The following is a 27,256-nucleotide window of genomic DNA, read 5'->3' as shown; positions in this document are numbered from 1 at the left end:
TTTTTCCTTCCTTCTCTTGTTCTCTTCGCTTATGATTTGATCATTATCTTTTTTTTTTTTTTTTTGGTCCTTTGTCTTTTTAGGGCCATACCCACAGCATGCATATATATATTGTTTTATGTTGCTAGTCTCTTAATTGCAAATGCATCTCCAGTATCCTGCATTTGTACCCTTCTCTTCTAACAATTTCTGGTTTTGATGGCATGTTTTTGTGTAGATGATTTCCTATCTTTACTATAGGTTTGCTTTTACTGGTGAGCCTTCTCATTTATAAATTTCTTATTTCTAGTTGTGGCCTTTTCTTTTATACCTAGAAAATTTCCTTCAGTATTTGTTATAAAGCTGGTTTAATGGTGAATTCTCTTAGCTGTTGTTTTTAAAGCTTTTGATTTTTCTTTCAAATCTGAGTGAGAGCCTTGCTGAGTAGATGATTATTTGTGGAGTTTTTTTCCTTTTATCACTTTAAGTATATCATGCCACTCCCTTCTGACCTAAAGAGTTTCTGCTGAAAAATCAGACAGTAACTTTATTGGGGTTCCCTGTATGTTATTTGTTGCTTTTCCCTAGCTGCTTCCAGTATTTTCTCTTTGTCTTTAACTTTGGCCATTGTGATTAATATGTTCTCAGGGTGTTCCTCCTTGGGTCTATGGGTTCATTTTATATGGTATTCGTTGTGCTTCCTGGATTTGAGTGAGTGATTCCTTTCCCATCTTAGGGAATTTTTTGGCTATTATTTTTTCAAATATTTACTACAGCCCTTTCTCTCTCTCTTCTTCTGGTTCCCTATAGGTTTCCCTATAATGCAGATGTTGGTTCAGTTAATATTGCCCCAGATTTCTCTTAGACTGTCTTCATTTCATTTTTTCTTTATTCTGTCCATATTAGTAATTTCTACCAGTTTGTCTTCCACCTTGCTTATTCCTTCTTCTCCCTCCTTTGTTCTGCTCTTGGTTCCTTCTAGCAAATTTTTCATTTTAGTTATTTTGTTGTTTATCTCTGCAGTTTTTTTTTTCCTAAGATCTTGGATCATCTTTTCTATCATTACTCTAAAGTCTTTTTCATGAAGGTTGCTTATTTCCAGTTCACTACGTTTCTCTGGATTTTTGTCTTATTCATCATCTGGCTCATATTTCTCTGCCTTTTCATTTTGTATAATTTTTTGTGTGGTCTCCTTTTTGCAGGCTATAGGGTTGTAGTGTCTCTTGCTTCTGGAGTCTTCCCCTTTGTGGATGAAGTTGATACAGAGACTTGTGGCAGGCTTCCTGATGGGAGGAACTGGTGCCTGTCCCCTAGCGGATGCAGCTAAGTCTTGTCCCTCTTGCTGAGGGAGACTTTGTCTCTGGGCCTGATTAGAGGTGACTCTGTGCTTGGGTGGACTTTAGGCATCCTGTTTGCTGATAAATGGGACTGTTTTCCTACCCTTTTTGTTGTTCAGCCTAAATATTCTCAGCCCTGATTGGTGAGGCTAGATTTTTCCAAAATGGCATCCTCTAGGGGAGCTGATTATTATGATTATTATGATGATGATTATTCCCTGAAAGCTCCACCTCCAGTGTCCTGCTCTCTCAGCAGCCCTGAGTTCTCAGGAGACCCTCCAAGACCCACAGGTAGGTCTGACCCAGATGCTTATGGACTCTCTGCTTTGTTGTGGGTTCCAGTGCACATGAAACCCTGTGTGTGCCCTCCAGCAGTGGAGTCTATGTTACCCCTAGTCCTATGAAGCTACTGAACTCAAGTCCCTCTGGCCTTCAACACCACATGTTCTGAGGGCTCCTCCTCCCAATGCCAGACCCCCAGGCCTGGAAACCTGATGTGGGGGCTGGAACTCTTTAACTCCTCTGGAGAGTCTCTGCAGTATAGTTATTTTCCAGTCCAAGAGTCAACTACTTCGTGGACGTGGAATTTATTGTAGTGAGAAAGTGCCCCTCCTACCATCCTGATGTGGCTTCTCCTTTGTCTTTGGGTGTAGAGTATATTTTTAAGTAGCTTCCAATCTGTTTTGTTGATGGTTGCCCAGCAGTTAGTTGCAGCTTTGGTTTTTTCATGAGAGGAGGTGGGTTTGAGTACTTCCACTCCACTATCTTGTCTCTGACCTCTTTTTATATTTTTAAGTGGCTGCTCTAGAACTTATATGTTTTTAACTTATCAAAATCTGTTTTTAAATTACACATTACATATGTTGTATGGCCTTTATAATAATATATTACCATTTTTTCCCATCTTTTGTGCATATGTTTTACTTCTACATACTTTCTAAATTCCATAATATATTGTGACTTAAAAATGTAGTATTTTTTTCTGTTTTTTTTTTTTTAACAATGAAGTTGAATTTTTAATTTTTATTTTATTTTTATTTTTGTCTTTTTGACTTTTTCTTTTGTCTTTTGTTGTTGCTATTTCTTGGGCCGCTCCCGCGGCATATGGAGGTTCCCAGGCTAGGGGTTGAATCGGAGCTGTAGCCACCGGCCTACGCCAGAGCCACAGCAACACGGGATCCGAGCCGCATCTGCAACCTACACCACAGCTCACGGCAACGCCGGATCGTTAACCCACTGAGCAAGGGCAGGGATCGAACCCGCAACCTCATGGTTCCTAGTCGGATTCGTTAACCACTGCGCCACAACGGGAACTCCATCTGTTTTGAACTTATATATATACATTTAAACAGTTTTTATGCTTTTAATTGTACATTGTGCAATTTGTTTTTACAATTATAGTTTTTCCTCTCATTGCTATATTTTGTTATACTACTTCATTTTTTCTATCATTGATAGATATGTGGTTTATTTCAAATTTTATGCTATAACAATAGTTCTATGATGAACATTTCTCTAAATGTCTCCAGGTATATATGTGCAGAAAATTTTCCAGAATATGTACCTAGAAGTAGAATTGCTAGGTCATTTATGCATATCTTCAATTTTCTAGATTCTGCTGAAATGTTTGTCACAGTATTTTTACCAGTTTACACTCCCACTGGTAGTATAGGAGAATTCCTTTTACCCAGTATCTTTACCAGTACTTTATATTTTTAGAGTTTAAAATCTTTTCATTGTAGTAGGTAATTGGCAGTGTTATGGTGGTGTTGAAGATAAAATCAGTTAACAACAACCACCAACACCTCTGCCCTCATTAAGCTTGCATTCTAATGTTATTTTCCTTTTCCTATATTGTTTTGTGGGTGAGTTCAATCCAAAGCGAAGCTACAAATTTTTTCATCTGTTTCATGGCAGCATTTACTTAGTGTTTAGTCTATTTAATAAATTTTGCTACTTTTTCTCAATTTTTTTCTAGTTATTTGTACTGATAGTATGCCAGTTTTTTCTTTTTTAGATCACTAGTCATTAAATGAGTTGTCTTGGAATAATTTTTGATAAGATTTTGTGGTGGAGGAAGGTCTGGGATTAGTTCCAGGTGTGCTGGCTTTTTACAATGCAAAGATTTCTTTGTTTCTGCTACCACATAGTCTTCTTCATATGATCTTTTTGTATGAAATATAGCAATTCCACTTGCTTCTTGATTCTGCTGAAAATGGCAGTGTAGGGTTGTTATTGCTGGTGGTTTTTATTTGTTCATTCATTTTTCTCTATTGCTTTTAAGTTATTTCCAGAAGAAGAAAATGCTCATTGACTTACCCATGATGATACCAGAAATCTTGACTGACTTTGGTATTGACTATAACTTAATTTTTTTCCAATTGCAGTTATAAAAAGTTGATGTCTCTGAAAATAACTGATACTGATATAAGACCGAAGATCAGTTTAAAATTTAGTACAAAAGGTATATTTCACTTTTATATGTCTCCTCCTGAAAACTGTGTTAAAATTTTTGACTTGCTCTGTAAAGTATCATGCCATTAACAACCATGTGTTTATTTGTGTTTGTCATTTACTGGGCTTGGGTTTACACTAATAAGCAGCACTTGGTGTAGGCTGGAATTCATGGACAGAAAGATCAGCAGGTGTATAGGTCTTACATTACTTTGAGTCTATAGAGGTTTGCTGGGTTTCGTGCATAGCTGTGACCACATATTATGCTCCAACTGATGTTTCCTACCAACCCCTCCTCTCTTGTTGCATTCCCTGTGAAAAGGGTGAAATGGAAAGAATGAATATTTGGGGCTCAAAGCAAAGTAGTCTAAACTTAGGTGCAAGCTCTTCAGGAATGTGCTAGGAAATGCCAACTGTTTAGCACTTGGAGACTTTAATGATGCCTGGTCCCATGGAGGAATAGTCTGGTGGCATTCCTTCTTGCTAGGGTGAATGGATGTCCTTGATTCCAGCCAGCTTCTTATTTGGCAGCCCAGAGAAAGCTCCCTGAGTCATCTGCTTTGTAACCTTGCTTGCCTCCACAGTTTATGTCAAGTGTATCAAGCAAGGATATTAATTTAAAAATCTTTTGAAACAGAATCATGAAGGATAAAATAATAAAGCAAGGAGTTCCTGTTGTGGCTCAGCAGTAACAAACCCAACTACTATCCATAATGATGTGGGTTTGATCCCTGGCCTCTCTCAGTGGGTCAAGGATTCAGTGTTGCTATGAGCTGTGGCATAGGTTACAGACATGGCTCAGATCCTGCGTTGCTATGGTTGTGGTGTAGGCCAGCAGCTGCAGCTCCAATTTGGCCCCTAGCCTGGGAACTTCCATTTCCCTAAAAAGCAAATATAAATAAGTAAATAAATAAAGCTGAATTTTATGATAAACACATATTTTATTAATTTAAAAATATATGGTCAAGATATCAAATGCTTACTACTTTCTGATTTACCTCAGTCTACTTTCCTCCTTTGGAAGTGCTACTGAACCAGAAAAATGCCAAATAGTTTGGTCTTGTGTCTTAGTCTATTTCATTGATGAAATACCTACTTACTCATTAATTTACTTAAGAACAAGAGTTTCGTTAGATCAGTGTATCTCAAAATTTTATATTTGTATCATCCATGATTTTGTTAAAAATGGACGTACCAATTCAGTGTCTGTAGGGTAAGGCCTGATATTCTGCATTTCTACCAGGCTCCCATGTGGATGCTGTTGCTGCTTGTCAATTGGCTCTACTTTGAGAAACAAGGCATTAAATCCCTGTTTTTTTCGTATAGTTCTGCATTATCTAATTCAGTAGCCACTAGCCGTACATGGCTATTTCAATTTAACTAATTAAAATTACATGAAGTTTCAAACTCAATTTCTTTACCAAACAAGCAGCATTTCCACTGTTCAATGGCTAGTAGACATGAAAGTCTAAAACATCTTCATCACAGAAAGTTTTACTTGCTTTGTAGCCTTACTTAGATAAAATATAATTCCTTACGTAAAGTATAATTAAATATGGGCAATTGTCATTCCTGACAATCTTCAGAATTTTCAAAGACCTAATGCTTTTATGCCATATCATGGCCAAACTCATTTATTTGAACAAAACCTTGGATGGTTGAAAGGCTTTTATTGTGATTAGTCTTTGCAATTACTTTTGCTTGGGAACGTATTGCTTTTTGTTTTGATTTTTCAACAGCTAGACAGATAGCAGCATGCTTATTGAGCACTGGCTATGGCAAAGCCCTGTACTGTACTTCATTCTTTTGGAATAGTGCCTGTCCTACAGGAGCTTAGGATATAATGTGAAAGACCACATAGAAAAAGAGCATTAATGTGGAATCTTTTGACTTCTCAAAATTCATTTTCAGATGAAATGCCTATCTTCAAACTTGATTATAATTATTTCTATCATCTGCTTCATATAATTATTGTTTCTGGTACTGACATTGTTCGGCAAATATTTGATGAGGCTATGCCACCCCCTCTTTTGAAAAAAGAGCTTCTTATACACAAGAATGTACTGGAACCCTACTACAACCATCTTTGGACCAATCACCCTTTGGGTGGAGCATGGCATCTGCTTTATCCCCCAAACAAGGAACTACCACAGTCCAAACAGTTTGACTTATACCTCCTATTAGCTCTCATAAAACATTTGAATGTGTTCCCTGCACCCAAAAAAGGCTGGAATATGGAACCACCATCTTCTGATCTCTCTAAGTCTGCAGACATCCTGAGGCTCTGCAAATACAGGGATATCCTCCTTAGTGAGATTTTGATGAATGGTCTCACTGAGTCACAATTCAATTCAATTTGGAAAAAAGTTTCAGATATTCTTCTGCGCCTTGGGATGAAGCAAGAGGATATTGACACAGTGAAGGAGAATCCTATTGAGAATCTCTCTCTTGATTACCATCAGCTGTCCATCTACCTAGGCATACCAGTACCAGAAATCATCCAGAGGATGTTATCCTGCTATCAACAAGGTACAAAATAATTATTTACTTAAGCCAGTAAGGCTTCACTGAGTGTCTGCTGCAGACACAGTGCTAAGGGCAGGAGAATCAGTGAGTTCACATTCTTGAGAGAATACACTCATCAAGAAGCTAATAGAAATTACAGTACTAGAGCTGTTTCCAGAATACCATGGGATATCCTAGCCTAAAAGAATCCAAAAAAAAGCTTTCTGGAGAATATAAAATCTGAGGAGTTCTTAAATGTCATGTAAGAATTAGCCAAGTGAAGAAGATGGAAAAGGATGTTTCAGAAGGAAACAAGAACAAAGGTATAGAAACACAAAAATATATTGTAATGCAAGGAACTAAAAAGTTTGACATTACTGAGATTAAATTAGGGGAAAGTTCCTAGAATACATTCAAGAGGATTTCTCTTGCCATTTTGAAGAGTTTGTGTTTTCAGAAAGGAATTGTTGAAGAATTTTAAATAGAGGAGTTTTATCACTTCCACAAAATTAAGGATGCCTAAAACCATGAAATACAGGTACTGTGTATTTCAAGAATGCCCTTTTAGATACTGTGTGTTTCTCCTCCTTTCTATCAGAATCTTGACTTTTAGTTCAAAAGTTTAGCAGTGAACCACGGGTCATAGGTAATTTTAAAAATCAGATAACAATTATGCAAGTGTCTAAGGTCAGCAATGTCCATTCCCAGAAATTGTCTGGTGTTATGGGAAAGACTTCAGACCTCCTCTCCACATCCCAGGACAGCTTCTCGCCTGTCACTGTGGAAAGTGGAATTGAAGGCATGTCAACATCATTGAAACCCTTACTGTGTTATTCCAGGTGAATTTTCCTGGCCCCAAGTCATTAGTCATTAGTTGTACTACCTGATGAGCAATTGACCATCACACTGATGTTATTAAATTAAAACTCTCCACGTTTCTGATAACTGTTGAACTGGTCCAGATTTTCATCAGACATAACTGCTAGGCCCCAATCCCAGTCCTTCTGCTAAGGCTCTGGGATACCATTGTGTTTTTCTGCTTAACCTTTTAAGAGGGTTCTTTGAGCTTAAGAAAATGCTACGTTTGATGATATAAGAAAGTCAGGCAAGAACACTTGACTTGTAAATTCACTTATATATTAGAGACTTTTCTTTTTTACATTTACTCTCATAAGATTTTGAATGACAAAAACTCAAGAGAATAAAGGTAATATTTGGGAAAGCGCTGTGAGCAATAAATAAATTCAAGGCATTTCAAGTAGTTCTCACTCTGAGTGTGAGAACCTTATTGGTCAGGTCCCTTTAATAGAGGCTTTCCTAGTATCCTATATCTCTCTCTGAGTAGTTAGTAAAGTTTCAGTTTTCATTATTATATCTGATTATTGGATTAATATCCATTGGCAAATCTCTGCTAAACCTGTGAAGGTTGTCTTTTTTCTTGACCATTCAAACTTTAGAGCCTGACACACTTGATACGTCATAGGTGCTTAATAAATATTAATGGGCAAGCAGAGGGAGTGCTGATCAGGGTTTTGCTTAAAAAGGTTTAAACTTTCATTGGAGGTTTGCTTCATAATTGACTATTATTACTTCATGACCTTAGACTGTAAATTAAATTTTGCTTCTTGGTTTAAAGTGCTTCTGTTCAAGGCATTATCTATTATGAATTATCTTTTTTATTCTTTTTTTAAAAATTTTATTTATTTTTTTTGTCTTTTTGCCTTTTCTAGGTCCGCTCCCACAGCATATGGAGGTTCCCAGGCTGGGGTCTAATCGGAGCTGTAGCCGCCGGCCAACGCCAGAGCCACAGCAACGCCAGATCCAAGCCGTTTCTGCAACCTACACCAGAGCTCACAGCAACGCCGGATCTTTAACCCACTGAGCCAGGGCAGGGATGGAACCCGCAACCTCATGGTTCCTAATCAGATTGGTTAACTACTGAGCCACGACAGGAACTCCTATTCTTTTACTTTTTTTTCTCTAATCATGGGTTAATAACCTTTATTTTATACTTTAAAGATTATGCCTTGTTTAAATTATATTCATGAGTGAAGCTGCTTATTTTTAGTTATAATATTTACTGATGCAGTGTAAAAAATCTGGTTGTTCTTGTTCTGATATTTATTGGTTGCATTTGCAATTGTACATCTAAATTTTTTCTTCGTCTATCATAGGAATTGCTCTACAGTCAATAACAGGAAGTCAACGTAAGTGTGTTTAAAAACCAAATGCCTGAGTGACGTTTCAACTCAAGATAGCTAAGGAGCACCTATAGATTTTTACTTGGTTAGATAAAGTGTATGATGAACTGTAATTATTATAAACTTATAAAATTATATAGTCAAATGTATTACTAGTCAGCTGAATCTAGTACAAGCCTTTTAACTCTGCCTTTGTCTGACTGCATGTGCCCCAGGGTTTACCCTAGCAGAGTCTTTTAACTTTTGACACACAGGATACTTCAACAGGTGAAAATGCTTACCTGCTTGCTCTACCTGCTTGCTCTACCTGCTCATATATGCTACTGTTTAGCATATGTGGTTATTATCTGGTTAACTATCCATTGTTAGGCTATGTACTTTTTTAGCTAGCCAGGTTGTGAGTTGCTAATTTTTTAATTTCCATCCTTTGGGGGTTTTTTTAAATGTAATTCAAGTTATGCAATTAACATTATACTTAAGAAAAGAACACCATAGGTTTTATTTGGATCATGTGTAACCCAGTCAGATGAAGTCCACAGGTTTAGAGATTGAATCTCTGGAGCAATATTAAGGAGCATGGTGTCCAAAAAGAAGTCATAATAGGGGGCTGATAACTTTTAACAATCTTTGGTTATTTAAAAAAAAGAAAAAAGAAAAAAATAGACAGTCTTTTCCTTTTTTTCTTTATGTTTCATAAAAATTCCCTAAAATAATACTAGTTGCAATATTAATAGGGTCAATGTCAGTACACTCAAAACCTTCATATTTAGAGTTGACCTAAGTTATAGATTGTCTAATATGTACAGTCTAAGATAACAGTAAAATATCTTAGAATTTGAGTTTATACTGATTGGTTTCAGGTGAGTACGTATATCTATTATTTGATCATTGATAAATGAACATTTCATTTTCGTTTAGTTTTTGAGCAGGGTAAGATGTCTTTTATTTCTGGTATGATGTTTTGGGGGGAGTGAATATATTTTTATATAGTGATAAGAAACTAAAATTATGTGCATCCAGATTCTAAGTGTTTTGTTTTTAATATCTAGGTATTGAAATAGAAGAGTTACAAAATGAGGAAGAAGAACTAAGTCCACCTCTCATGGAGTACAATATAAATGTGAAATCAAACCCTGAAATACAGTTAGCGGAAATTAATAAAGATGGGGCATCGATACCCAGTGAATCTTCAACAGAATCTATTAAAGATCTCCAAGAAGTATAAGCTTTCATTAATATTTGAATTAGAAGAATTTAATCAAGGCTTTTAGTTTGTTGCATGTGCTGTTCTTAAATCATCCCAGACAATTTTAGTTTATATTTATCATTGTGTTTACACAAAGCTTGTATTGGAATGGTTCTTTTTGCAGTACTTTTTCCATAATCTTCTCTGCCTTAACCACACATTGTGCCAGCCATTTATTGAATATTTATTATGTGCCAGGTTTCTGAACATATTTCTTCATCCTGAGTGGTGGTAGTGGATGTGGAAGGTTAATAGAAAGTAGAATAAAGCATAGTGGGGAATAGAGAAGAGCGAAAGGAAGAGAAAACAAGGGATATTTTAGTGCCATTTGCACAGAGGTAGAATTAAAATCATCCAGGATCTGTTTCTTTACAGATAACTGGTAACAGTTTTTATGTAGTCACTAAATTCTTCTCAAGCTTAATTTTTTGTCTTATGTACCTGAGTCTGTTGATTTTTCAAATGCTTTCCTCCTTTGTTATGTGTACAGGCATGTGTGTAAGTGAGGACCTCAGAGCTCTTTTCAGTAGCCTAGTCAGTGATGCTATATGTTGTTCCTTTTTACGTCAGTGATTAAGATTAAAATAAAAGTGAAAATAATTTTTCATAGAGTCTAGAACGAAAATATGATCTACGTTAGAAGATAAAAGGTCCCAGTGGTTAGAGGAAATATATTTTGCAAAATAGTCTTATTGTGTAGTTTGAATTGAATATTAAATAGAAGCAACACCAAGTAGTTATGCTGTGAGCCATGTGGGAAGTCCAGAATTTCATGTTAAATAAATGATTTGTTTCTTATCTATCAGGTTAAGAGTAAACCAAAGAAAAAGAAAAAGACTAAGAATAAAAAGGTAAGAGGCTTTTATTAGCATTACATTAGAGGAATGTCAGATTATGAACACATATTTAATACATGGTTTTATTGTTAGAACTTAAAATTAGTCCAAGTAGACATGTAGCACAAATAACTTAAAAATGTTTATAGCTTATTGAATATATGATTATAGAGAAGTCTATGTATGTTAGATCCTGAGTAATTTAAACTTATAGTATGCCTTACTTTACTTCCCTAAATCATAATTTACACATTTAAATATATAAATGAGGAACTGAATTAGTCACCTGGAATTTCATTAATTTCTGTGTACCACTCTCATTTAAAAAAAATGCCTACTCTGTATCAAAAACAGCTTCTTGTCATAATTTCTGCATATAAGTTCAGGAGCATTTTTTTAAAACCTAAGATATCTTGATTTTCTCCTTTTGTCTGAGACTCTGACAACAATGCAATAATGTACAAAATGGTACAAATCCAAGAAGCTTCTTTTATGCCTCTTTCTGTTGTTTTGAGAGTTGCATAATGAAGAAGTCACTATTTGTAGCACAGTTTTAGCAAGAAGTCTCTTAATAGCTTGGAAAATTACAAGAGAATGTCAAGAGTATTTTTTTATTGGCCTAGTTTTTAAAATTAAGACTTTATTATTTTAGAGCAATTTTTTTGGTTCAGAGCAAAATTGAGGGGAAAGTACAGAGATTTCTCATATACTGCCTACCACCATACCGCCATACAACATCCTCTAGAAGAGTGTTACATTTGTTACAATTGATGGACCTACATTAATTTATCATAATTACCCAAAGTTCATACTTTACATTTGATTCACTCTTTTTTTTAGTTTTTTTAAATTTTTTATTACTCAAATGAATTTATCACATCTGTAGTTGTATAATGATCGTAACAATCTGATTTCACAGGATTTCCATCCCACAGCCCAGGCACATCCCCCAACCCCCCAAAATGTCTCCTCCAGAGACCATAATTTTTTCAATTTCTGTGAGTCAGCATCTGTTCTGCAAAGAAGTTCAGTCTGTCCTTTTTTCAGATTCCTCAGGTCAGTAAAAGCATTGGATGTTGGTGTCTCATTGTATGGCTAACTTCACTTAGTATGATACTTTCTAGGTCCATCCATGTTGCTAAAAATTCTGGTATTTCATTCTTTTTGATGGCTGAGTAATATTCCATTGTGTATATGTACCACATCTTCTTGATCCACTTCTCTGTTGATGGACATTTAGTTGTTTCCATGTTTTGGCTATTGGAAAGAGTGCTGTAATGAACATTGGAGTACATGCGTCTTTGCGAGTCTTGGTTTTCTCTGGGTAGATGCCCAGGAGTGGGATTGCTGGATCAAATGGTAGTTCTATGTTTAGTTTTCTGAGGAATCTCCATACTGCTTTCCACAGTGGTTGCACCAATTTACAATCCCACCCACAGTGTACTAGGGTTCCTTTTTCTCCACACCCTCTCCAGCACTTACTGTTTATAGACTTTTGGATGATGGCCATTCGAGCTGGTGTTAGGTGGTACCTCATAGTGGTTTTGATTTGCATCTCTCTAATAATGAGCGATGTTGAACAAATTTTCATGTGTTTTTTGGCCATCTGTATGTCTTCTTTGGAGAATTGTCCATTTAGATCTTCTGCCCATTTTTTGATAGGCTTGTTTGTTTTTTTGGTATGGAGCTGCAGAAGGTGTTTATAAATTTTGGAGATTAATCCCTTGTCAGTCGATTCACTTGCAAAGATTTTCTCCCATCTGTGGGTTGTCTTTTTGTGTTGTTTAGGGTTTCCTTTGCTGTGCAGAAACTTTGAAGTTTGATTAGGTCCCATTTGTTTATTTTTGTTTTTGTTGTCAGTACTCTGATAGGTGGATCTGAGAAGATGTTGCTGTCATTTATGTCAGAGAGTGTTTGGCCTATGTTTTCCTCTAGGTGTTTGATAGTGTCTGGTCTTATACCTAGGTCTTTAATCCATTTGGAGTTTATTTTTGTGTATGGTGTTAGGGAGTGCTCTAATTTCATTCTTTTCCATGTGGCTGTCCAGTTTTCCCAGCACCACTTATTGAACACGCTGTCCTTTCTCCATTGTATATTCTTGCCTCCTTTGTCATAGATTATTTGGCTGTAGATTTGTGGGTTTAATTCTGGGCTTTCTATCCTGTTCCACTGATTTGTATTTCTGTCTTTGTGCCAGTACCATGCAGTTTTGATGACTGTTGCTTTGTAGTATAGTCTGAAGTCCGGGAGCCTGATTCCTCCAGCTCCAGTTTTCTTTTTCAGGATGTCGTTGGCTATTCTGGTTCTTTTGTGCTCCCAAAGTTTTAAATATTTTGTTTGAGTTCTGTGAAAAATGTCCTTGGTAATTTGATAGACATTGCATTGAATCTGTAGTTTGTCTTAGGTAGTATAGTCATTTTGATAATATTAACTCTTCCAATCCACGAGCATGGTATGTCTTTCCATCTTTTTGTGTCGTCTTTGATTTCTTTCATCAATGGCTTGTAGTTTTCAAAGTACAGGTCTTTTGTCTCTTTAGGTAGGTTTACTCCTAGGTATTTTATTCTTTTGGATGTGATGGTAAACGGGATTGCTTCCCTCATTTCCTTTTCTGCTCTTTAATTGTTAGTATATAGAAATGCTGTTGATTTCTGTTGATTCACTCTTGTTGTACATTCCTATGAATTGGATTTTTTGGACTTGAGTGTTTTTTTATTAAACATATAGCCAACCACTATACTATGCAAACTTTGTTAAAAATTGTTATTTTATGGGTTGAAATTGTGTATTTAAAGTCTAGATATACTCAGTAGATTATATTATAAACTGAGTGAGACTATTTGCCTGACTGTAATCTGGTAAATTAATAATAAGTAAATAATAAATCATATTATTATTTATTTGGAAGCATACACAAGCTTTAATCCTATATAAAATTTTAGACAAAGTAAATTTACAAAATGCTTATTGAGGTCATCAGTAACAAAGATTATTTGTACTCTAATCTGGTCAATAAAATGTTAATATTTTCATATTTATCAAAAGTTATTTTGAAAATTAATTTTTTAACTAACATTTTAAAAGACATAAGTATGAATATTTTTCTTCTTACTTTTAGGCAGTTCTCATCTAATCTTATCTAATAAAACACAGCATGGTTCATTAGTGTAGCTAATATTTTTTATTTTTGCCATAACATTGGTTAAGTCCCAGGTCTAACAGTGCACAAGGCTGACCACATGAATCTAGAGCTATCAGACCACAAATCTAAGCTCCAAGGATTATATAGTGTCTCTCTTCCTTAGTTCCGAAAGATTAAAATATGGTAATACTCATATTCTCAATTTTACGTAAATGGAAAGCCCCACTTCTATGTCACATTGAAATTAAACATGGAATAAACACAAGCAGAAATAAACACTACTTAAAAATTTATATAGTAGTAATGTTAAAAATTTCTTATTAAGGTCAGCAACCATCTAGGAATATTTTGTTTTTGTTTTTTAATATCATAAGTTTATTTACAGTTTATTTTATTAAAAAATTGAAATACTTTGAAAATAAATTTATCAAGGTAAAATTTGGACATTAGAAGAGAGATCTTGTATCTTATGTCTTTTATCTAAAGTATAAACATTAAACATGCTGAAAATTTTTCATATGACTTTTCGTAAAAATAGCCTCATTCATATACTCAATTACTGTTATAGGAGCAAAAACTTGTCTAGTGTAGTAGAAGCAACCAGTTATGAAAAGCTGAGTCATCAAGAGTTTTCCTCATGAAAAATTCTATCATGTAGAAGTTTGCTTGTGTTACACGGAGTGAACACAAAGTCTTTATGCTTGCAATTATGTCTTCTGTTAATTATTTGATTGCAGCCTCTCTACCTAACAGTAGTTGAAGTCCTAAAAACAAGTATCAGGGATTCTCTGGATGAAGATGACAAAAAAGTAAAATTTGTGTAGCAAATAGAGGGGACAATAAGATGACTTCTAATTAGTATGTATAGAGTTATAAATTGTAAATAACTCTTTTGAGAGTTAATTAGGTCTTTCTTTCCAATTCCATTTCCTATTCAGGGGAACTGAGGGTTAAAGATAGAAAAGCAGAGGGCAAAAGAATAGAAGCCTTTGTGATTGAAGCCTTGGGGGAAAAAAGATATAAATAAATCAAGCTCTTCAAAGTAGATGTCCTCTATAAAGAAGGGAAGTTGCAGAGATGCATTAGGACAGGTTGATACATGCATTGGCTAATCCTATCCTGGAAAGAACTAAAAAGAAAAGTTCAGAAAGGCAGATATCTCCCACTTTTCTAAATTCACTTCACATCACCTCCCTTTTATGAAAGACCTTGGTAGCTGTTTGTGCTAATAGCCAGAAGAAATCTGAAGAGGATTTTTGCTTATGCAAAAAAGGTACATGATTACCTCATTTTATTGTGCTTTGCTTTACTGCACTCTGCAGATACTATATATTTTACAAATTGAAGGTTTATGGCAACCTTGCATCAAGCAAGTCTATTGGTACCATTTTCCCAATAGCATTTGCTCACTTTGTTTCTATGTTACATTCTTTTATCTTGCAGTTATCTTAATCTTTTATTTTACAGTTTATAATTTGAGAGCAGGAAACAGTGCCACACATTTTGAACAATACTAGTCCTCTGACTTTGGAAGAGCCAATCTGATTTTTTTTCTTGTATCTTCAACATTATTTGGAATAATGTCATAATAAAAGTAATGTTATAACATTATAAAACATGGCAAATATTTTTATGAAGTGAACTCAATGTGAAATTAATAACCATCCATTTTAATTAAACATTTTATTCAATCATTGCACTTCAGTTGAGTTAATATTTAATTGAAAATATTTAATATGAAATAGTAATAGTTCTTTTATTTGTTACAATTAAGTTTTTTCTTTGGCCATCTACTTAATTTATTTTGTTTCACTTTAGAAATAATGTTGTTTAACCATGAAAGTTACTAAACAGATTATTTGCTATTATTTGTAATTTCATTTTCAATAATGAAACTTTTTCATCATCATTATTATTATGCTATGATGATCTGTGATAGATGACTCTTTTTTGGGTATAGTTGATTTATAGTATTAGTTTCAGGTATTCACCATAGTGATTCAAAATTTTTATGGATTATATACCCCATTCAATGTTATTATAAAATATTGGCTGTGTTTCCTGTGCTTTACAATATACCCTTGTAGTTTATTTTATACATAGTAGTTTGTACATAATACTTTCCCTGTAGAATACCCCTCCTCCCCTGTCCCTGTTGGTAATTACAAGTTTGTTCTCTGCATCTTTGAGTCTGTTTCTGTTTTATTATATTCATTCATTTGTTTTATTTTTTAGATTCTATAGTGATAACATACAGTATTTGTCTTCTGGCCTATTTCACTAAGCATAATACCCTCTAGGTCCATCCATGTTGTTGCAAATGGCAAATTTTCATTCTTTTAAATAGCCGAGTAGTATTCCATTGTGAATATATAGCATATCTTCTTTATCCATTCATCTGTGATGAACACTTAGGTTGCTTCCATATCTTGGCTATTGTTAATAATGCTAGGAATGTTGGGTCATATATCATTTCAAATTAGTGTTTTCATTTTCTTTGGATGTATATCCAGGAGTGGAATTGCTGGATCAAATGGTAGTTGTATTTTTGGTTTCTTGAGGACCCTCCATACTGTTTTCCACAGTGGTTCCATCAATTTATATTCCCACCAACAGTATACAGTGTTCCTTTTTCTCTGCATCCTTGCTGACATTTGACATTTGTTATTTGTGACCTTTCTGATGATAGCCATTCTGACACATGTGAGGTGGTACATAATTGTGGCTTTGAGTTGCATTTCTTTGTTTGATTAGTAGTGTTCAGCATCTTTTCATATGCCTGTTGACCATTTGTATGTCTTCTTTGGAAAAATGTCTATTCAGGTCTTATTTCCATTATTTAATCAGGGTGTTAGAGAGTTTTTTTGATATTGAGTTGTATGAGCTGTTTGTTTTGGATATTATACACCCATATTGGTCATATCATTTGCAAATGTTTTCTCCAATTCACTAAGTTATTTTTTCATCTCATCAGTGGTTTCTCTGGCTGTGCAAAAGCTTTTTACATTTAGTTATGTCCCATTTGTTTATTTTTGCTTTTTTTTTTTTTTTTTTTTTTTGCCTTAGGAGACAAATCCAAAAAAATATTGGTATAATTTGTGTCAAAGAGTGTTCTCTTTGTTTCCTTCTAGGAGTTTTATGGCTTCTTTTCCTACATTTAGATCTTTAGTCCATTTTGAGTTTATTTTTGAAAATGATGTGAGGAAATGTTCTAATTTCATTCTTGTACATGTAGCTGTTGACTCTTCCAGCGCCACTTATTGAAGAGTATTTTTTCCCCATTGCATATTCTTGCCTCCATTGTCACAGATTAATTGACTATACATGTGTGGATTGATTCCTAGGTGGCTCTCTCTTCTGTTCCACTGATCCATGTGTCTGTTTTATGTCAGTACCAACCATACTGTTTTGATTACTGTAGCTTTGTAGAACAATATGAAGTCAGGGAGAATGATACCTCCAGCTCTGTTCTTCTTTCTCATGATTGCTTTGGCTATTCAGCATCTTTGAATTTCCATATGAATTTTAGAATTATTTGTTCTAGTTCTGTGAAAAATGTCATTGTTATTTTGATAGGGATTGCATTGATTCTCTAGATTGCTTTGGGTAATATGGTCATTTTAATAATGTTAATTCAAATCTATGAACATGGTATAGCTACCCATCACTTTGTACTTTCTTCACTTTCTTTCATCACTGTGTCATAGTTTTCCAAGTACAGGTCTTTTACCCTCCTTGTATTTATTCCTACATTTTTTTAATATTATGGTAATTAGGATTGTTTGCTTAATTTCTCTGATACTTCCTTGTTAGTATATAGAAATGCAACAGATTTTTGTATATTAATTTTTTTATCCTGTGACTTTACCTAATTCATTAGATTTCTGGTAGCATTTTTAGAGTTTTCTATATATAGTATCATGTTATGCAAAGAGTGACACTTTTACTTCTTCCCTTTCAATTTAGATTCCTTTTATTTCTTTTCCTTGGCTGTGGATAGCACTCACAATACTGTGTTGAATAGAAGTGGCAAGAGAGGCCATCCTTGTCTTATTCCTGATCTTAGAGGAAATGCTTTTAGCTTTCCACCATTGAGTATGGTGTTAGATCTGTGCTTATCATATATGGCCTTTATTGTGTTGAGGTATGTTTCCTTTATACCCACTTTGTGGAGATATTTTTATCATAAATGGATATTAAATTTTGTCAGAAGCTTTCTCTGCATCTGTTGAGATGATCATGTGATTTTTATTCTTCCATTTGTTAGTGTGGTATATCACATTAATGGATTTGTATATATTGAACTATACTTGTATTCCTTGGATACATCCCACTTGAAGTGATCAGTGATCTTTGGTGTTACTATTTAATTGTTTTGGGTTGCCACAAACCATGGGCATACAATACAGCAACTTTAAACAATAAATATTTGTGTTCTGACTGCTCCACTGACTATTCCCTTACCACTCTCACTCTCCTTAAGCTTCTATATCCCCTGAGATACAACAGTATTGAAATAAACCAATAAAAATAAATAATAACCTTACAGTGGCCTCTGAATGTTCAGGTGAAAGGAAGGGTTGGAGGTCTCTCTCTTTAAATCAGAAGCTAGAAATGATTAAGCTTAGTGAGGAAGGCATAGTGAAAGCTGAGATAGGCTGAAAGCTAGGCCTCTTGTGCCAAACAGTTAGCTAAATTGTGAATGCAAAGGACAAGTTCTTGAAGGAAATTATTTATAAGTGTACTCCAGTGAACATAGAGATGATGAAACAGCTTTATTGCTGGTAAGGAGAAGGTTTAAGTGTTCAAGATAGAAGATTAAACCAGCCACAACATTCCCTTAAGCCAAGCCTAATCTAGAGCAAGGCTCTAACTCTCTTCAATTCTGTGAAGTCTGAGAGAGATAAGGAAGCTGCAGAAGAAACATTTGAAGCTAGCAGAGGTTCATTCAGGCGGTTTAAGGAAAGAGGCCATCTCCGTAACTTCAGAGTACAAGGTGAAGCAGCAGATGTAGAAGCTGTAGCAAGCTATCCATAAGATCTAGTTAATATAATTGATGGAGGTGACTATACTAAGCAACAGATTTTCAATGTAGACAAAATTGCCTTCTACTGGAAGAAGATGCCATCTAGGGCTTTCACAGCTAGAGAGGAGAAGTAATACCTGGCCTTAAAATGCCAAAGCACTGACCTACTTTCTTGTTGGGGGCTATGCAGCTGGTGACTTTAAGTTGAAGTGAGTTCTCATTTACTATTCTGAAAAATCCTAGGGCCCATAAAAATTATGCTAAATCAACTCTGTTTGTGCTATAGAAATGGAATAACAAGGCCTGGATGACAGCACATATGTTTACAACATAGTTTGCTGAATATTTTAAGCCCATTGTTGAGACCTATCAGAAAAAAAGGTATATTTCAAAATATCCCTTGCTCATTGGCAATGCACCTTGTCACCAGGAGCTTTGATGGAGGTGTATAATGAGATTAATATTGCTTTAATGGCTACTAAAATAATATTCATTTTGTAGTCCATGGATGAAGGCATCATTTTGACTTTCAAGTTTTATTATTTAAGAAATACTTTTTTTTGAGGATACAGTTGCCATAGATAGTGATTCTTCTAATGGATATGGGCAAAAGTCAATTGAAAACCTCTGGGAAGGATTTGCCTTTCTAGATTCCATTAAGAATATTCATAATTTATAGGAAGAGATCAAAATATCAACACTGATAGAGATTTAGAAGAAGTTGATTTCAGCCCTTGTGGATAACACTGAAGGGTTTAAGACTTAAGTGGAGGAAGTAATTGTGGTGAAAATAGCAAGAGAACAAGAAATAGAAGTGGTGCCTGAATATGTGATTGAATTGCTGCACTATCTTGATAAAACTTTAATGCTTGAGGAGTTACCTCTTACAGATGAGCAGAGAAAGTGGTTTTGTGAGGTAGGACTTACTTCTGATGACAGTGTTGTAAAGACTGTTGAAATGACAACAAAGGATTTAGAATATGACATAAACTTTGTTGATAAAGCAGGGTTTGAGAGGATTGACTCCAGTTTTGAAAGAAGTTCTACTGTGGGTAAAATGCTATTAGACGGCATTGCATGCTACAGAACAATCATGTGACAAACTTCATTGTTGTCTTTTTTTATGAAATTGCCATAAGCATTGCAATTTTCAGCACCCACCACCCTGATTAGTCAGCAGCCATCAACATCAAGGCAAGACCTTTTACCAAAAAAAGATTCCAATTTGCTAAAGACTTAGATGATGGTTAGCATTTTTTAGCAATAAAGTACTTTTAAATTAAGGTATGTACATTGTTTTTTAGATATAATGCTATATTGCACATATGTAGGCTACAGTATAATGTAAACATAGCATTTTTTGGCCACACCTGCAGCATTTGGAAGTTCCTGGGCCAGGGATTGAACCTGTGCCACAGCAGCGACCAGAGCCACAGCAGTGACAACACCAGATCCTCAACATTCTAAGCCATGAGGGAACTCCTAAACATAACTTTTTTATGTACTGGGAAACCAGGAAATTCATGTGACTTACTTTACTGTAATACACACCGTATTAAGGTTGTCTCGAACCAAACCTTCGGTACCTCTAAGGTATGCCTGTAGTTGTTTTTTTGTTTTTTGTTTTTTAATGCCATTTCAGCTTATGAAAGTTTTCATAGGAATGTTCTATTTTTGGATAGTGGGGGAACCTATACTTAACTATACTAGATAATGTTCATTATGAACAACCAAAGATCTTTTCAACTCAGTTAAGTAAGTACACTGGAATCAAGGCAGGAGTTGATAATTCTAAATTCTAGAATCAAATTGACACTGGACATTAATCGGACAATGACATGGAAAAATCTTCTTGATATACAGAGAATAAAGTTAAGCAAATATAAAAGTATATCATGGAATCTGTGGGGAAGGAGACCTGAAGTTTCTTGTGAACAAGAGATGGTAGTAGAAATTAATACTATAATTTATGAGAGGAACTGATACCCTTAATAGAAAGGTGATACATAAAACTAATTAAATACTCTTAATATGTGTTGTGTCATTGATATTTCCTTTATTTAATGAAAATAAAATTTAGAGCTTTTTAACATTTCCTCCCAATTGTGATCTCCCTAACACTTTTTTTCCTGTAAGATTTTTTTTTTCTCTTTTTCTGCCATCCCATGGCATATGGAGTTCCTGGGCCAGGTATCAGATCTGAGCCACATTTGGAACCTACACCACAGCTGCAGCAACACTGGATCCTTAAGCCATTGCACAAGGTTGGGGATCGAACCTGCATCCTGGCACTGCAGAGACACTGTCAATGCCATTGTGCCACAGCGGGAGCTCCTATGAGATTCTTAATATGTCAGTATGCTTTCTCTGTACATGTAGATTTTCAATAACTCTTATAATTAGTATAGGATTCCATAAATGAGAATTACATATATTCTATCCCAAGATACAGCAATAGGTTACAAACTCAGCCACAGTACTCATTTCCACTATCTGAATCAATGATTTTCAAGTTGTATTTCATGACTGAGTGGTAGATTACAAAATCAATTTGGTGGGTCACAACTGTCATTTTAAAAAAGGAACTAGAATTAATATGACTAAAAAATTCCCGGGGTTTATCACATTGTCTTAGTTCAGGCTGCTATAGCAAACTTCTATAGACTGGGTGTCTTACAACTAACATTATTTTTCTCAGTTTTGGAAGCTGGAAAATTCAAGATAAAGGTGCCAGAAGATTAAGTGTCTGGTGAAAGCCCTCTGAGTTTGTAGATAGCCACCTTTTTGCTATATTACCACATGTTGGAGAAAGAAATTTAGCACATCTGCAAGCAAGCAAGCTAGCTCTCTACTGTCTTAAAAGGGCACCAATTCAACAGGAGGACCCTATAACATCATCTAAACCTAATTACCTCCCAACGGCCATACCTCCAATTACCAGCACACTGGGGGTTCAGGTGTCAATGTAAGAATTTTGGAGGCACGAGACATGCAGTCCATAGCACATAATATAGGTAATACAGGTTTATTTCATGGAACTTATATTTCAGTTTTATGCTTATGTATGGAATATATATATGTAAGTGCACTTAAGTCATAATGTAAAATATATTTCTTATTTTGATGCTGGTCAAAAACATGAGAAACACTGACCTAAATGCACTTATATCACTATGCTATATCAACATTTGATATAGATTACTAATTCATGATTTTATTTTTTCAGAATAAGGAATCAAAAGAAGAGCAAGTGTAAGTATTCGTTTATTTAATCTTAAAGTTTTTCATAGTACTTTCTAAGTGTGCTTTTCCAGTATGACACAGCCTTGCCTGGGGTCATGTTCTCACTAAGAGTAGAAAAGACAGTTTTTTTTGTCTTAATAAATTGTCAAATTTTTATTAAAAGTTACAAAGAGTTAAATCATCATTTACTTTGGGAGAATAGAATCTCTTGCCATTTTTCCATTAGGCTGCTCAAGAGTCATCCAATGCTAACTGCTTTATTCAAGGATCAGTTTGAGTCCAGATAAAATCTTTTAAAATATAATATAGATTGTGGTTAGCCAAATATAGACTAAATAAGATTTAACCCCAAAAACAGATTATTATTTGTCTTAATGACCCCTTTTACAAAAGAGTTTGATTTGGGTTGGTTTGCTTAATTAATCTGAGGTATTTTTTTTAAATCCTAGTTATTAACAGTGAATTTTGAAACTTTACTGAGAACATTTTAATGTCCAAAGATCATTGAGAGCTGTATTCTACATGTGATTAATGACAGTGTAATAGAGGAAGAAAGTAAGAGAGACATTCCATGAGGAGATCATTATACCCACCAAAGTTTGTTAACTGAAAATTAGTAACTTTAGAAAACTCTCTGTGAGGACATGACTTAAGATATCTTTAAAATTGTAACAAGAACATATCTTGTTAACTTTAAAGCCATCACTTGTAGTTGATATTTTCTCATTGATAATGGACATGATCCACATGGTAAGTTAATAGCTCAACATCCAAGATGGGTTTACATTTTTTCTGTCAACAAGTTGAACCATTAAAGGGATAGTGTGTGTGTGTGTGTTTAGGTTATGTCTGAATACCATAAAAATAACTTAGTGGATATGAAATAATATTATTAGTCATTGTGCTCATTTTGACTACAGTGTAGATCTAAACCTGGATGATCATCAGATCAACCCAGGGAGCTTTGTTTTTAAATGAGAATTTTCAAATACACACAAATGTAAAGAGATTAACGTATCTACATTAGTATATATACCTATCATCCTGATTCAACAACTGTCACTGTTTTCCCACATTTGTTTCACTCTTCCCTTAACATTTTGTTCTCTTCTGAATGTTTTCAGTCCGAAACATCATATAATTTACCTCTCTATGCTTCATTTGCATCTCTTATTAATATGAATGTTTTCCTATATTGTCAAAATGCTGCTATCATACTTTAGGAATAATCTTTTGGAAGTTTTCAAAAGTACAAATTCATATTTTTATAGTTGTTGAGAGCATCTGTAAAAAGCATAAATTTTTAAAAGCTCTTTAAGCAATTTGGAAAACTGGGTTTTGGAACCAGTGGGCCATACAAGCAATTGATTTCCTTAGAACTTTCCATAATGTTTGAGTCAGTTTAGAATACTTCAGTGATACCTAATGACTGTTTTATAGTGTTTTACAAGTATTTCTACAAGCATTAGATGTCATTTTTTTCTAGATATCTGTGGCCTAAAATTTGTAGTAATGCATCCTAGAGTTATAGTTTTCTTTCTATTCACTAGTAATTTATATCATGCTATAAGTAAAAATACTATTTCTTGTTACTACTTAATGAGATTAGGAAGGAAATTCATAGCTGCTAAATAATAGGCCAACTGAATTTAAATTTTAGACATAGGTATAAAAATGAGTTAATTGCCATTGTACTTTTAATATTTTCATTCTTTTCTCAATAGTTCCTAGTTACTGAAATCCATTATCACTAAGATTTTTTTTATAAAGTCCTATTACAAAAGAAACTTCCATTTTAAATCTACTTTATGTGCCATTCATAGCTCTCTATTTAAACATATACTGGACCTAAGCAACAAAGTTGATTAAACCAACCTACCTCTCCAAAATGTTGTGATGATAATATAGCAGATATGGAAATGCTTGTCAATATTTACCAAAGTATTGTTTCTCAAAATAACTGATGTTAATAGTTACAATTTGAAAAATAAACTCTTATGATCTCATAATTCTTAAAAAACTGGTATGAACAGAATAGGTACCTTGATTGAGTGTTATCTCAAATATGGTAGAATTCATTGTGAATCTTCAAAAGAAGTATACAATATGAGCACTATCCAGACTTTATTTGACTACAAGCCCTTCTGACCTGAGCATCTTATGAGACCAGTACAATATTAATTTGGGAAATATTGGCTTAGATGAGAAGCACTATACTATTATAAAACATCACATTGATTATGTCACCACTATAGCCCAAATATGATAGGAAAGGAGGAGCAGTTGAAGAAAGAGCAAGCAAATCTATACCCAGTCGGTAAATTTGTGAAAGATGATGCAAGTGATATTCAAGAAGATTCTGCCACTGAAGACAAGTTCTATAGCCTGGATGAATTGCATATTCTGGACATGATAGAGCAGGTAAGCCTGACTGGAGAGGGTACAGCCCTGCCTTCCTTTTCCCAGAACAGTTGTTAACTATTTTTTCCCCATGATGCTTTGAACAGCATGTTAACCTAATGGTTTATATTGTATTTGTGAGAAGAAAGAAAAAACAGGAAAGAAGGCACAGAGGGATGGCTGACATAAAAAAGAGCCCTAGGAACTGGATACTCTACATATTAGTCCTCAGACCATTTCGTGGTTTTAAGTATTGGGCATAGATGATTACAAATGCATTCCTTATAAAGTTTCCAAATACCACAAGGAAGAAAATAAATACCCTGACATAATTCCATTGGATTAAATCTCATGAGAAAAATAATTTTATAAAACAAAGCTACCTTCATTAAAAAAATTAAACCTTGTTGTTACCATGAAATATGTACAAAAAAATATTAATGAATGATAGGGGGTTTTTTTGTTCCTTTCCTGATAGTAGTCAGTGCATATATGAACATGACTTAAGTTTTAACAGGGCACTTAATGAGATAAAACATATGAAAACTCCTTTCTGAAGAACCATTTGATTTACCTACCCATGAGAATTCTATACCAATTTTATGATAACCTATTCCATGGTTTAAGTATAATAAAATATATAGTAATATTGATTGTCCAATGGTACAGTCAGTACAAATGATTCCCTCGCTTATAGCACAACATTAGTAAAATTGTCATACCTTTTTGTCTCCTCTCCAATTAAAATATATATACTTTTAGGAGTTCCCGTCATGGCTCAGTGGTTAACAAATCCAACTAGGAACCATGAGGTTGCGGGTTCGATCCCTGGCCTCGCTCAGTGGGTAAAGGATCCAGTGTTGCCATGAGCTGTGGTGTAGGTCGCAGACATGACTGGGATCCTTTATTGCTGTGACTGTGGCTCTGGCGTAGGCCGGTGGCTACAGCTCTGATTCGACCCCTAGCCTGGGAACCTCCATATTCCGTGGGTGCGGCCCTAGAAAAGACAAAAAGACAAAAAAAATATATATATATATATACACATATATATACACATATATATATATACACATATATATATACATATATATATATACACACACACACTTTTAAAAACTGAAGTGGCATATGCTAAGCTTTGGATATCACATTAAAGATTAAATGTGGGCCCTTTGTTTTCATTCAATAGTTCTGAGAACTCAAAAATAGAATCAAAATGTCACACAGTTTGAAAAATATTTATTCATTCATTTATTCAAAAAACACTTAGCACCTGCTTTGTGTCAAGAGCTATGCTAAAACTAGTCCCTGTGATCATAGTGTTTATAATCCAGTGGAGAAGGTGAACATTAACCTAAGGTGATAATTACTAAGGTAATAATTAAGTACTTGAGCAATTAAGACTGCCTGCGTTAGAATTCTGGCTCCTTCACTAACTTTGGCAAGTGTAACCTTGGGTATGTTACTTAGTTTTATCATCTCTAGAATGGGAGTAATGAATGTCTACCTTTCATGGTTCTTATGACAATGAAAGGATTACCAAAAAAAGCTTTAAAAATAATAAGCATGCAGATAATGGTATCCAGTAGTAGCAGCAGTAGACAAGTAACTGTGGTATTGTTTAGTGAATGCTGTAATTAGAGGTTGTTTATCAATAATAATCAGAGAAGTAATGTTTGCATTGAGACCTATAATGCATGAGTATGAATTAGCAGCTTAAATCTCTGTTAAATAACTCTAATATTAGTGCCTTTTTAAGAGAGGAAAATAAAACATGCATATTCCATTTGCTCAATAGGGCTCAACCAGTAATGTAACTACAGAATATGGAGAAACTGAAAAGGAGAAGCTTGCTCGACAACAGCAGCTTTGTAAATTGCACTATCAGTGTGAAGTAGGTACCTTTGCCATTAGATATGAGACAACTTACAGGTAGTTCAAATGTTAAATTTAATAGTACGTATTTTTAAGAGTCCAATTTTTTTCTTTAAATTTCTGGTGACTTGAACACAATTAATTGAAATAATATTTTTCGTTGATCAGGATTTCAAAAGACAATTGAAAACAGTGACTTTTCGGTGGCAAGAAAACCAAATGCAGATTAAAAAGAAAGATAAAATCATCGCATCACTTAACCAACAAGTGGCTTTTGGAATCAATAAGGTGTCCAAGTAAGTGCAAATCTTGATAAAAGGAAATTCTGGGTTTGCTTCACAATGAACACCATCTTTAAAAGATAATCCCTATGTAGCCACTAGGTGGCAATGTGACTGCACATTAGTAACTGCCAACCACAGGGCTGCACTTGCTTAAAAACCAATTTTTTTTTTTTTCTTTTGCCTTGCCAGCTGGATTGAGAAATAAGCAGTTGCTCACTCTATATATCAAGCTTTTCATGTGTTGGCTGAATAAGTGTGAAGATAATAGAATTACATGAGAATGATAATTAACTTTCAGGTCATGACTCTAATTTGTAAAAATGTGACTGATTGTCTTTTCCTTTATAGCATATGATAAGTACATTCCTCAAAGACATCATTGACTCACTTTCATATTTTTAATGTTGGTTTCTGGGAGTATCTGTGTTCTAAATACAAGAGATTGAAAACAAGTCAAATTCCTGGTGAATCTTTTTACTCCTATCAATGTCATTTCTTTGATAACCTTAACTATTAAGTGCCTAAGACTAAAAATTTGATCTAAGAGGGAAAAATGAGTATCTTGCTCCATTCTTTTTATACTAACCACTGCCTCGAATCATTACCAGGTGAAATAGTAACATAATTTGTAACACATTACTTTAATAAACAGTAATACCACAAAATACCACTCATCCATGAATTTTAATTTGAAACACATTGTAGTTCCTAGACTGTTAATAGAGAGA

General features: G+C 34.5%; 1 protein-coding gene across 27 annotated transcripts in view; it reads left to right on the top strand.

Annotated features, from left to right (window-relative positions):
- The window catches only part of DZIP3 (DAZ interacting zinc finger protein 3), a 137,549-nt gene that overhangs the window by 76,348 nt on the left and 33,945 nt on the right, over positions 1–27,256 (top strand). For 8 of the 27 annotated variants that reach the window (XR_014824882.1, XR_014824881.1, XM_021070419.2 and 5 more), the window contains 9 exons: positions 3,704–3,780; positions 5,682–6,299; positions 8,450–8,482; positions 9,526–9,695; positions 10,529–10,573; positions 21,953–21,978; positions 24,225–24,390; positions 26,168–26,263; positions 26,413–26,540. Coding sequence is in view for 24 of the 27 variants with exons in the window: in XM_021070419.2 (XP_020926078.2) it covers positions 3,704–3,780; positions 5,682–6,299; positions 8,450–8,482; positions 9,526–9,695; positions 10,529–10,573; positions 21,953–21,978; positions 24,225–24,390; positions 26,168–26,263; positions 26,413–26,540 (1,359 nt within the window). In the remaining 3 variants the exon portion in view is untranslated. Of the gene's footprint in view, positions 1–3,703; positions 3,781–5,681; positions 6,599–8,449; positions 8,483–9,525; positions 9,696–10,528; positions 10,574–21,952; positions 21,979–24,224; positions 24,391–26,167; positions 26,264–26,412; positions 26,541–27,256 lie in introns of all 27 variants that reach the window. The other 19 variants (XR_014824883.1, XM_084991418.1, XM_021070429.2 and 16 more) reach the window with 6 other exon arrangements.

Source organism: Sus scrofa, chromosome 13 (genome assembly GCF_054392235.1).
Source record: "Sus scrofa isolate SSC_HxYL_T2T_F1_AM1 chromosome 13, Sscrofa_HxYL_maternal_Yorkshire_Landrace_v2.0, whole genome shotgun sequence".
NCBI classification, from domain to species: domain Eukaryota; kingdom Metazoa; phylum Chordata; class Mammalia; order Artiodactyla; family Suidae; genus Sus; species Sus scrofa.
This window is presented reverse-complemented; position numbering and strand designations above follow the sequence as displayed.